This window comes from Halyomorpha halys, unplaced genomic scaffold (assembly GCF_000696795.3).
Source record: "Halyomorpha halys isolate HHAL.00 unplaced genomic scaffold, Hhal_1.1 Scaffold645.1, whole genome shotgun sequence".
Classification (NCBI taxonomy): domain Eukaryota; kingdom Metazoa; phylum Arthropoda; class Insecta; order Hemiptera; family Pentatomidae; genus Halyomorpha; species Halyomorpha halys.
The window spans coordinates 164,968-177,556 of NW_027110730.1; the positions used below are offsets into that span (position 1 = coordinate 164,968).

Consider the following 12,589-nt stretch of genomic DNA (forward strand, 5'->3'; position numbering starts at 1 on the left):
TATATATTTAATATTTTGTATTTTCTTTAATTTTACCTGTTTATTATTATTGTTTTGTTTATTGCTCTGTTAACTTGACAAGCTGTATATGTTTCCTATTTATTTAGTTTTATTTGTAGAATCTTCTGCACAGATAAACCATAAATTATGTTTAGATGGTCAATAGACTCAATGTTTTATATCTTTTTCATAAAAGATAAGTAATAGAAAATAAATAAATCAATTAATAATGTACACAACACACATTTATGAAATGAAATTGATTACCGAAAATCAAGTCCTCTTATTAAGTTCTCTTTAATAGATTATAGATCAGTAAGTATTATACATCATCAACATGAGATCCTGGTTATCAACAAAGATCCTTGCCATCTTTAATATGTAAGGAATTGTCCATCTGTTTTTGATTTGTCAAGCATATGATTTTATATCACAAATGGACACTCAAATAAAATTCTAAAATCCGGTAGTTTTCTGACCTAAAAAAACTTGCCCATGGCCACTGTCCCTTCTCAGTTCTCTTTAATTCTCAATTCATCTTTTCCCATTCTCTCTGAAAACATTAAATAACCTTTAAATTCAATTATTCCTCCACTTTACTACACCATTAATAATGAACAGATTAAAGGTTAACAACAAATTTATCTTGAGACTTTTTCCATGTTAAAAAAAAAAATTAAAAATTGTATATTTATATAGTAATATCCTCTTTATGAATAGTTACTTTTTGTATATAAATTATTTTCAGTTATGTTTTTATTTTTATGTATCAATGTTAAATATTGTTTCAGTATTGTTTATTTGTATATATATGTGTGGGTGTGTGCATGCCAACAACAAGTTTATTATTCATACAAATTAAAATGATTTAGATATGATTTCTTTCTCTACACTATGGACGCTGATACTTGGATCATTAATTCTTTACCAGCATATTCTATTTTCGGTACATTTTTCTATATTTATGTAAATGTACCTTTATATATATTTATGTAAATATACCTTTGGCCGTCTAGAATCGGTACTGCGTCGCACCAAGGGAAACAAATCCTCTGGACTCGATGAGATCCCAAATGTTCTATTGAAGATGCTTCCCAGGAAGGGTAAAGCCTTCCTGCTGAACATCTTCAACTCATCCATGAGGATCTCGTACTTCCCGACTGCCTGGAAGAGTGCGATTGTAGTGTCACTACTCGAGCCAGGGAAGATGGGGGACTCTCCAGAGCACTATTGTCCGATCAGCCTCCTCTCGCATATGAGTAAAATCTTTGAGTGCCTCATACATGACCACTGCAGTGTGGCTGCCGTGATACCACCTGAGCAAACCGGCTTTCAACAAGGTGTCTCTTGTGACCATCACCTGGTGAAGTTGCAGGCTCACACCATAGAGCGTATGAAGAATAATTGTGCATCTGCCTTCATCTCGTTGGACTGTAGCCAGGCCTTTGAGAGCGTGTCCCACCCGCTGCTACTTCGCCGGCTGGAGGAGTTCAAGTTTTCCGCCGCCCTGTGTCGATTGGTCAGGAACTACCTTAGCGATAGATCAATCGTGGTCAGGGTTGGTGGAGATTTGTCGTCCCCTGCCCCCACCACCTGCGGAGTGCCTCAAGGGTCTGTGCTGGGACCTCTGTTGTTTGTGGCTCCACCATGCACAAGCCGCCTCTGCCACCATCGTAGCTGCTCTTAAGAAGGATGGCTTCAGGGTTAACCCAGCTAAGACGGATGCCATCGTCATGTCTTTTCAGAAGGGCAAGAAGAGCAGACTACCCCAGCGGTTCGTCGTGTATGGCGAGGGTCAGAATATCTCCAACACCATCCTCTACCATAGCGTGACTCTCGACAGCCACCTCACCCTCACCAGTCACGCCAGGGGGAGACTAAAGCTGGCCCGGCAGAAGTCATATAGGCTCTACCATTTCCTGATGTCACAACAACTCTCACTGGGCCTGAAGCTACAAATATACAAGGCAATCATTCATCCAACGCTGATCTATGGTGCACCACTTATGAGACACCTCTACAAAACGACGCAGACCAAACTACAGAGTTTCCAGAACTCCCTCCTGAGACGAATAGTACGAGGAACTTCACTCCAGCGGGCCAGGAACAGAGAAATGTGTGAAGAGCTCCAACTCCCGACTGTGGCAGAATTCATAGGTCTTTGATGGGCTGAAAGCCTGTGCCAATCCACTGTTCCGTGAAATCACCCCTCCACCAAGACCCTGGGAGGTGGGAGAGCACTGTTCCCCTGGTCGATGTTCTCGCCTCAGGAGGGACTTCTGGCTCTGACCCGGCTGCCTATCTTATAATGCCACACTGGCAAAACAAGATGTATTAGTTTGCCAACTTATATACATTCCTTTCTTCATTTTGTATATATTCATTTATCTTTTCTAGGTCAGAAAAAAAAAAAAAAATGTGAATGTACCAAAATTATATTTTTGATAAATTTGTTGACTTAAGAGTATTTTATCTCATTTAATATGTTTTTGCTTAGTATGAACTCTAGATTCTATGTTTTTGCTTACTATGAGCTGTAGCTCATATGTTGAAAAATAATTATTAATTTGTAAAAAGCATAATGAGTGACACTACTCAAGTAGTTGGTATCCTCATTCAACTCATGCCTTTCTGAGTATATATGCAAAGATAGCCCAAAATAAAGTGAGTATTTTCCCAGGCGTGGTCAGTTCCATATTAACGATAATCTTTGAAGACATAGATGGGAATATTGCCTTTCAAGAATTCAGAATAGATAAATGTTGTATTTAGCCATTCCCTTGTGTACGGTTCGCAACTTCTCAGATAGATCTTACCTCAAGTAGATATTTCCCCTCCATCCATTCAGGGTTAGAAGCCAAATGGGTCCTCTCTGATTACTGGATATCTCAATTTCTCATAGGACACTAGGAACTCCTTGCTAAACTCTATGACTTCAGCTAGGACCTCAATACTTTATACTGTGGAGTTCCAGGAACTGCTGAGTGCATTGTCACGACATGAACTGGGTTTGAGGCAATAAGGACTACTGGTATTGGTACTGGTATTTGGTGGGGGGAACAAGTCCGGCAAGTGGGCCTAGTGGTCCTTTTTGCCAACCCCTGGCGGGCCACCTAGGTTGCCGCCACGTACTAATTAAGGTGGGAGGGTTAACATTCATTCTTCGGGACCGCCGAAAAATGAATGTTTAACTGCCCCAGGTGGGAATCGAACCCACAACGTTCCGAACCGAGCCGCATTGGGACCTGTGCCCCAACCCACACGGCCGTTACTTCCCTAATAAGGACTAAGACTACTGACTGATACTGGACTGTAGAGGACCCCAGTCTTACGGGTTGGAGGTGGAAGGTGGGAGTGTAAATGGGAGGAAGCAATAGGTTAAAACCATTTAAACCTACGCTAAGGAAAAATAAAAGAGGAGAAGGGAAGGAAAGAAGAATTTTAACACAAGTTTTTATTGGTAGAAGTGGCATGTGCCTTACTCTTCTGATACCTGTATTGTTGAGAGGCAAGGAAGGATGGAAATAAAGATTCTAAGCAGTGTCCTTTTCTTTAATTATATTACATTAGCCAGTTATACTATCTGTGTAATTTTTAATGTAATGAAAATATTTCAATAAGGTTTTTACAGTAATGGCAGTATTGTCAGGTGAAAACATCCTTCCCTTTATAAATTCATTATCAAAGTCCTTTGTAAATGTTTCTAATCATTTAAATTTATAATGCATCACTATCAAAACCATTTACAAGAGATACGTTTTCTCTTGACATAATACAAGTATTGTCTGCTAATGGAATAAAGTGTAAAAAACTATTGCTGGTAATTTGTTTGGTATATTTGTTTTCTTGTTTTAAAACCTTAAAATTAAAAAATTAGAAATTTAATTTTTACTTAAAAGTAAAGGAGAACAAAAAAATGCCATGTTCATGAAAAATAACATATATGTACAGGTTATTGTTATATATGTTAAATACATTGCCATACAATCTAATGAAAATAAAATATACTTTGATGGGTGAGTGAAATGATACTTCTCTTTGTAATTAATCCAATTTACAACCTATAAAATAAAAATTATACCTGAATTAGTTGACTGTTCACATTTTTTAACCATTAGTGCAATATTGATAGATTTTGATACATAATTAAATTACCATTTTTTTTATTCACATTTCAAGCAGGTTCTTGATTTATATATATTTTTAAAGTTTGATTTATAAGCCTGGTGTAAAGATAATTTTACTTTAGTGATTGTATACTAGCATTTTAATTATCATTCGGAGATATAGCTCCAGAATAAAGTTTGTATGATTATAATTATAATTTGTTCTTATTTCTTATCATCTCTAAGGTTCAGAAGAAAGAGAAGAATAGGATGTCTAGAAAACCTGTTTACCGAAAGAAAAATGTTCCAGTCTTCCAGAGAGAAAACATCTCGGTGACTTTATTAAATGATCGTGTAATTGCAGACAAAATAAGAGGTACAATTTATTCTTATTTATTATCTTTCTACTTTGGTTAACTTCAATAAAGTTCATTGTGTATTTTTTATCATTATCATTTAACATATTTATAATTTAGTTTTTTTTTTTTATAAATTGAAGATTATTTAGACTTATATTTAAAATGATATATTAAATTAAAAATGTTACTTGTTAAACATTTATTATATTATATATTATTGTATTGCTGCATCTGAGTTGAGAAAGTGATCTGTGAACATCTATATGGGCTTTATTTGACTCGTTCCAAAAGAGATCCTGCAATCCATGATCAAGGAGAGTGTGGTTCATTTTTGTAAATTTCAGCATAGTGCTAAAAATTATTGAATGTCAACATCAAATTTTTCTCATGTAGGGCTAACATTTGTTGAATGATTTAAACATAATCCATTCTTTATTTATTTATTTATTTATTTTTTTGACATTTAAAATACAGTGAACTCCAAACCATTTCATAATCCGAATCACCTGTTAAAAATAGTACATTCAATAAAAGCATATTATCAACACCTACGTACTATACCTTAAATAACTTAGTTAAAAATACCAACTCCTTTTAAAACATAATCCAAGCTATGTATTTAAATTAGGAAGCTATTTATTTTCTGGGTTTCTTTATTGACCGATATAATTAACCTTTTTATTAAATTAATCTTCTCTGTGAAATTATAATGTTAATACAACAGTAGTTTATATGATTGAAAAAAATCAACTATGAAATTTAAGAAAATGCATACATTTTCAAACATTTTATTACAATAATTTAATTACAAACATTTTTCAAGAAATGTTTTATTAGCTTTTCAACGCTCTTCACTGTCTCGAGTATAGTTCCAAACAAATGAAAATTCAGTTTATTTCACAAGAAAAAGGTTAAAAAATAAATTTCTGATCCATAACTAACTAATGGGTAAAAATATTTTTATATAATTACATTTATAATTTTTATTATTAAATTGATTTTATATTTATGAAGTTAACTTTTTTTCCCTGTTCAGTAATCTAAACTTTTTGGTAATCCAAACCTCGTTGGTTTTAATTTGTTCAGATTAGCAAGAGTCCTTTTAGCAGTAAATAGGTTTAGAAATCTAGAAATTAAAGATAGAGAAGATTATTTATTATTTGAAATTATATTTAAATATTTGGATCAATCCCTATGTCAAGTATTTGAGAGGGGACATTAAAGGTAGAGAAGATTATTTGTTATTTGAAATTATATTTGGATCAACCCCTATGTCAAGAGTTCGAGAGTGAACTCTCTGATCAAGTACACCCTTCTTATTTGGATCTGATGTCTTTTATTGAAAGCAAACTCCAGTAATTCACACCATCATTACTAGACACCACCTACCAGTCCAACTATACAGATGGCATTCATGTTGCACCATCAAGACCAAGGCCTAATCAGTCTGGTCAGTTGAACAGAGTTACTTCACTGCACATGGTAAATTCGCCTACCAACACCACAAGATCATCTCCTCAAGGATTTCAATGTTTTATTTGTAAAGAGGCGTATGTGATTAAGGAATGCCCTAAATTTTGTTCTGCTTCTCCAGCTAACAGAATAAAAATGATAGCTAGCGACCTGGCCACTTTCTACCATCATTCCAAGATCTTTCATCTACTGTTACTTTGGTGATTCAAGGCATGAACTGTGCTATGTTCTAGGGTATTGTGATGCATCTGAGAGTGGGTATTGTGCTACTTTATATCGTTGCGCAAACGAGTGAACTACCCTGATCAAAGCCATAACTAAACTTGTACCAATAAAACCTATGACTGTGCCTTGCCTTGAATTATGTGGAGTTGTGCTCTTGACACATCTGCTTTCAGAGAATCTAGATACAGATTTCACAGAAATGGTTTAAGCTTTAGCATTAATGTAGCAATTAAAACACTTTGTATCTGTTTTTCGAAAGAAAAATGAGAGTAAATACTATCTTCATAATGGAGCTCTGCTTCTCATGCTTTTTTTTTTTTAATTGGCATTTCTTTTGTTTTTCTTAATAAATTAATTTTCAATATATTTAAATTTTTTAAACTTTAAAAATAAGAGAACAACTCCTTTTTTATAATAACCGAAAATTCCACTTATATTTTCTGTTTTAAAAGAATATAAATAGTTTTTTAGACTATATATCATGTTTTAACGTAATGGAAAGTAAATTTTGGTATTTTATTAGGTCCTAGAAGACCAAGATCACTCGCAGAAATATGGAGAAGACTGGTTAGAGGTTATATTGAATGTTTATATTAGTTTAATTCCTCTATTATGATATCTGTCTTGATATAAAAATATTAAGAAATTTTTTTTATCGAGGATCAGTCAAGCGGTTAGAAATATGTTAATTTATTAAGTATATTAAATGGTTCATTTAATTTTTGATCAAACTGTCTAAGCCAAGAGTCTTCAATGTTTGGCTACTTGTGAGCACATTAATAAGGTTACCTGTCAGGTGGTAAGCACTAGCATAATTTTGTTATGCTTATATTCAATCTGAATGGGTCTTGGATAGTGTTAGTAATATTTTTAAAACAGAGTACTGTAAAAAGTATAAATACAAATTATAAAATAAGTTGTATGGAGTTTTACCTAAACAGTCATTAAATATTTGTTATTGCTAAAAAATATGAAAAATAAAACAAACAGTATCAGTAATAACAAGCAAACATAAAATGTTACATAATTATGAGAGATAGTTGACCGTGGATGACTTATATGAGGAAAAGATGGTTGGGGGTGCGGTCAAAATAAAACAAAAATAAGATGATGTAACTTATTTAATTGTGCCAACGTTTCGGCTAGTTTCTAGCCTTCATTAGGGCTAAGAACAGAACAAGATAACAACCAATGAATAAAGAAAATATAAACAGAATGACATAAAGTGAAATATGAATATATTAGTTATTAATAATTTAAAAATTAAAATTTGAAAAGAAAAAAAAATTGAGAGAAAGAAAATATATGTAACCATAATAATTGATAAAGAGGCAAAATATAAGTAAAGTTTTGACAAAAGAAATGAATAGGAAAAAAAATATTTTGAAAACAACAATAAAATATTTTTAAATATTTAATTTTTCAAATATTAGAAACTCTAGCCAAAATATTGGCACGATTAAATAAGTTACATCAACTTATTTGTGTTTTATTTTGACCGCACCCCCAACCACCTTCTCCTCGTATAAAATAATATGTTATTGTTAACAATTTTTGTAATAAATAAAAAAATCAGTTTATTGTTAATTGTTAAATGGAGCAGTAGACATAAAGGTCAATCAATTGTTGATGGAGCAGTAGTCAATCAATTGTTACTGGAGCAGTAAACATAAAGGTCGATCAATTGTTGATGGAGCAGTAGACATAAAGGTCAATCAATTGTTGATGGAGCAGTAGACATAAAGGTCAATCAATTGTTGATGGAGCAGTAGCCATAAAGGTCAATCAATTGTTACTGGAGCAGTAGACATAAAGGTCAATCAATTGTTGATGGAGCAGTAGACATAAAGGTCAATCAACTGTTGATGGAGCAGTAGCCATAAAGGTCAATCAACTGTTAATGGAGCAGTAGCCATAAAGGTCAATCAAGTGTTGATGAAGCAGTAGCCATAAAGGTCAACCAACTGTTAATGGAACAGTAGACCCGGACCCCAAAAAGAAATTCTATATCTATATCTAAAATTCATTATCTAAAGATAAATAACTTGTTAGTAATATAAAAAGTTTCTTGCAAAAAGAACTAGCACACCTATGTATAACATAAATCCATTTTACCCGTAATACCCAAATACCTGATAATTTCCCGCTAGGGTGAAAAATATCCAAAAATCGGGTAATGACCTGCAAATCGCCAGCACTGATACTAGGTGTAGTGTATTTTGAAGTGCACAGTCTAATCCCCCATTTGTATTAGAAGAATTATCCAAAATAGATAATAGCGGATAATATATTATGCAATGGCCAATACAAACAAGGAATTAAAACTGTGAATATCAGAAATTGGAAACAATATCAACCCCAAAAGAAAAGGGGAATGAGGTTTCGCTGATGAGCTAGTAAATATGAAAATTATATTTTTAATTTTAAATTATATATTAAAAACAATATTAATTTGAAAAACAATTTCTATAATATTAAATACGAAAAAATTTCATGTATGAAAATGGTTCACATGGATAATCTCTTATTATTACAATGAACTTATTATTTTTATCTAGAAGAAGACGGTGATTCTCTACTATTTGAAAATAACATAAGGAAACAAGAAAGCCAGTTGAACGATGGACCAGAAGTCGAGAGATTTACCATATCTCTGCTCTCAGATGATAATGATAGCCTCGTAGCCTCAGATTTTGGTAAGTTCTTCACTTCATTTGACTCAATTTTAGTTATCATTTAACTCGTTAATATTAGGTTGACTGTATTATTTTTATGTTTCTCAAATATAACATTATTATGATCGGTTATAGAAGATGTAAATGATGAGAAGATATTAACTGAAGAAAACTACAGTGAAGTTGAACAAAATGTAGATCCGATAAACGAACCAATGGATATTAGTTCAACTACGTAAGTTTTTTTTTTTAATAATTAATCTTTTATTAATAGGTGATAAGAGCTTTTTTATTCTCTATCATTAGAGGTTATGTAAGACTTGAAAGATTTTTATTAGAGATTTTATTCTATATTATTAGAGGTAGGTGTATACATCAGGACCTGCTCATGCCGTGCTTCAGGTACCCCGATTGTATTTTAATCAGAAAATGAGACCTCTGACCCCAACTTTATACAAATTCAAAAAAGAACCGAAAATATTGGATACTTAAATCCGACACCACCCACCTAAATTTGGCTCAGCCAAATTTACAATAAAAAAAATGCTCAAGACGGGGAAGGTGCAGTCTGCCGTAAAATATGATAGAAATAATACTTAACAAGACAGAGCCCGCAGGAAACAATAACAATAACAATATTTTTAAACAAAAAGATTCATGCATGATATACAATATAAAACATAAATACACAACATTTATCGAAACTCAGTTATAATGAGATGCATGCATTTGTTAAATTACAAAATCAAAAAGCATGCATAAAACAAACAAGAATTCACGATAACAAATATGTACCTGCGATTTATTTGTAGCCACAGGTCAAATCAGATTAAGACGCTAAGCCATAAATTGGAGAATGCTGATATAGATCATCAGGTTGGATGTAACGTCATGATGAAACTCGAAACACTACGGAAAACGATCATGGTATATTGCGGGGAATAAAGAAAAACAATGGTAGGGAATCAAACGCTCTCAGAGAGAAAATCCTGCCGCCCACCCTGAAAAACCTAAGCATAACGAATAAAGTGCTCTGTTGCCGGTAGATCCCCGGCATTAAAAACAAGTATGAATTGGGTAACACGGAGGCGTGCTGGGTGCCATGGAGAAGGAATGTGAGCTATCTCTAAAACGCTTGTGTGAGGATAGAAGGCGTGAGGATAGAAGGCGTGAGGATGCATCGATACATGAGGGGTGGCGGCTGCGCCTACGTTTAACAGGACTGGGTTCCTCCTGTTTTGGAAATGTCTTGCTCTCATCATCCCGTACGAGGAGCGAGATGCCAATGTAGGAAGTACTGTCCAAGTGAGTCCCTATAACGACTTTACTGAGTACTATTGGCGGGAGGTATAGGTGACCACCCCTAAAGGCCTTGGTGGGAGCACAAGTAACTAGGCGGGAGTATAGGTAGTAAGGAGTAAATGGTGCGACTGGGAATGCCACAGGAAGGGTCGGCAAGGACATGATGCGACAAATCCTTTAATAACCTCGAAGGAACCGGACGTTTGGGCATGTTGGAAGTTATCTGCTCAGCTTTGAGAGCTCAGACTTAGAAGTTTGGGGTGTTGTTAAGGGTAGAACAAAGTCTAAACATCATCCAACCCTTAATATTTCTGATGGGAACACCTCCCATGCCGATAATACTACCGTGCACATGAGTGCCTCTGAACGACAGTTGGTAATGCTACGTGTGTGGCCCATGAAATCGCCTGACAGACAAATTTCTTGATGCTTGGCATGGCAAAATGTACATGTAAACCACAAAGGGCACTCCAAAGCGTGGTGATCCAACCTGAGGCAGTTCCAGCACAGACCGGATGACTTGATAAAGCTGTTAATCTCCTGAGGGGGCAAGGTTCCTTGCCAGGAGAGGTTGACCTTATCCATTTCTAAGCTAACTTCTCATTATATCTACATTCAATATCTCATTGTATAATTTAACTTTATAAAAATAAAGTTTTAAATGTGGAAATTTACATCACGTCATTATAAAAAAAAAAAATGTACTTTAAAGGTTTGCAATTGGTTGAATCATTCTCATTCTCTAGTTTTCTTTTGATTGACTTATTTCACAGAATGAATTATTTTTTTTTGACCTGTGCAATAAAGTAAATAGTTAACCGAAATTGCTAAACTGAATAGAATCTATGAAACTATATAATAATAATAATAATAGTCTTTATTTATATACATATACAAATTTATAATAGCATTATTTACATCTATTTTTTCTTTATATACATGTATATAGACCTTCCTTTTTAAAGGAGTAATAAAGTCTTTAACAGGGACTATATTCATCTTCCAGTATTTTCTGTCCTTAGCATTTCGTGACCACAGTGTTCCTTCTACCTTCTTTATCTCGTCTACCCATCTTCTTTGTCTGGCTCGGTTTCTTTTCATATCCTAGGGGATCCACTCTGTTAGTTTCTTAGCCCAGTTTTCATCGTTCTTCCTCATTAGATGCCTAGCCCTTTGCCATTTCATCTTCTTGACGTGCCTGATTATATCTGTGACCCCGGTATATTTCCTTATTACTAGGCTACAGAGTTTTTAGCTTCTTCTTATGCGTAGCATGCTTCTCTCCATTGCTCTTTTGCATGTTTGAATCTTTTTCTCATGGCGCTTGTTAAGGGACCATGTTTGGGATCCATAACATATCACAGACAATATACAGCCATTGAAAGCCAATGTTTTTAAAGGTTGGCTGATATTGTTGTTCTTCATTATCATTCGTAAGCTCCAATATTTCCGCCAAGCCGCCATAGCTGTCCTTGTTTGAATCTCTGTTGGTTTCCTATCTTTAAAAGAAATCCTTTGCCCTAGATATGTGATTTCATCTACTATGCTTATTTCTGGAAGGTCTGTTTTCAGTTTGGTGACATGTGAGTTTGTAATTATTTTTGTCTTCATGAGGTTCAATGATTATCCATGTACATAAGCTGATTTAGCATGGTCACTATTTCTTCTTCTCTACATGAGATCAATAACACATCATCTGCGTATTTATGTGTGCTTAGTTTTACACTGTTGATATTTATTCCATATTCATCCCAGTCCATCTCCTTCAAAATAAGTTCCAATACTATACTGAAGATCTGTGGTGATAGTGTCCTCCTTCCTATCTCCTTGCCTGGATCCTCTTCTGATTCGAATTTCCTTGCCTTTCCTGTTGCTAGATATAAATGCTTTGTTGTCAGTATATAATTCTGTTATTATAGAAATGTATTTTTCCTCGATACCTATCGACTTGAGAGCTGTCGTGATGCTGCTATAATGTATTCTGTCAAAGGTTTTGTAGAAGTCAACAAATCCTTTGTTTTATATAGGAATTAGTATATCCTACTCATGTAATTTTTGTTTTTTTAGTGTTGTTGAAGAGAGCTTGGAAGAAGCTGATTTAAGAGAATATCCGGGACAAAGGTTTGATCGTAGGCGCCTTGGACCAAGAGTAGTTCCGGATGCAGATACTGTTCTAAGTTGTAAGTCCCTTAAATTATTTTTATTACTATATCTCATTTATCAATATCTGTTGTAAGAGTAGCTTTGTGACGCAAGGCCTGGTTCCATCTCTATAATTACTATGTGTTGCGAATGAATTCTAATATCTAAAAGTTTTTCCGAATAGATTTAAAACCCAGTTTTGCTCCTTTGGTGATCGTAATGGAGTAATAGAAAATAAATTAACTGAAAGAAGGAATACTGTAAAGGAATCAAACTATTTTACAAAAAAAAAAAAAAATGTATGTGT

General features: G+C 34.1%; 1 protein-coding gene across 5 annotated transcripts in view; it reads left to right on the forward strand.

Annotated features, from left to right (window-relative positions):
- The window catches only part of Nab2 (Nuclear polyadenosine RNA-binding 2), a 70,652-nt gene that overhangs the window by 18,329 nt on the left and 39,734 nt on the right, over positions 1 to 12,589 (forward strand). For 4 of the 5 annotated variants that reach the window (XM_014427448.2, XM_014427446.2, XM_014427449.2 and 1 more), the window contains 5 exons: positions 4,353 to 4,482; positions 6,687 to 6,737; positions 8,722 to 8,859; positions 8,974 to 9,073; positions 12,208 to 12,320. In XM_014427448.2, coding sequence (XP_014282934.1) covers positions 4,353 to 4,482; positions 6,687 to 6,737; positions 8,722 to 8,859; positions 8,974 to 9,073; positions 12,208 to 12,320 — 532 coding nt within the window. The remainder of the gene's footprint in view (positions 1 to 4,352; positions 4,483 to 6,686; positions 6,738 to 8,721; positions 8,860 to 8,973; positions 9,074 to 12,207; positions 12,321 to 12,589) is intronic. The other variant, XM_014427447.2, reaches the window with a different exon arrangement.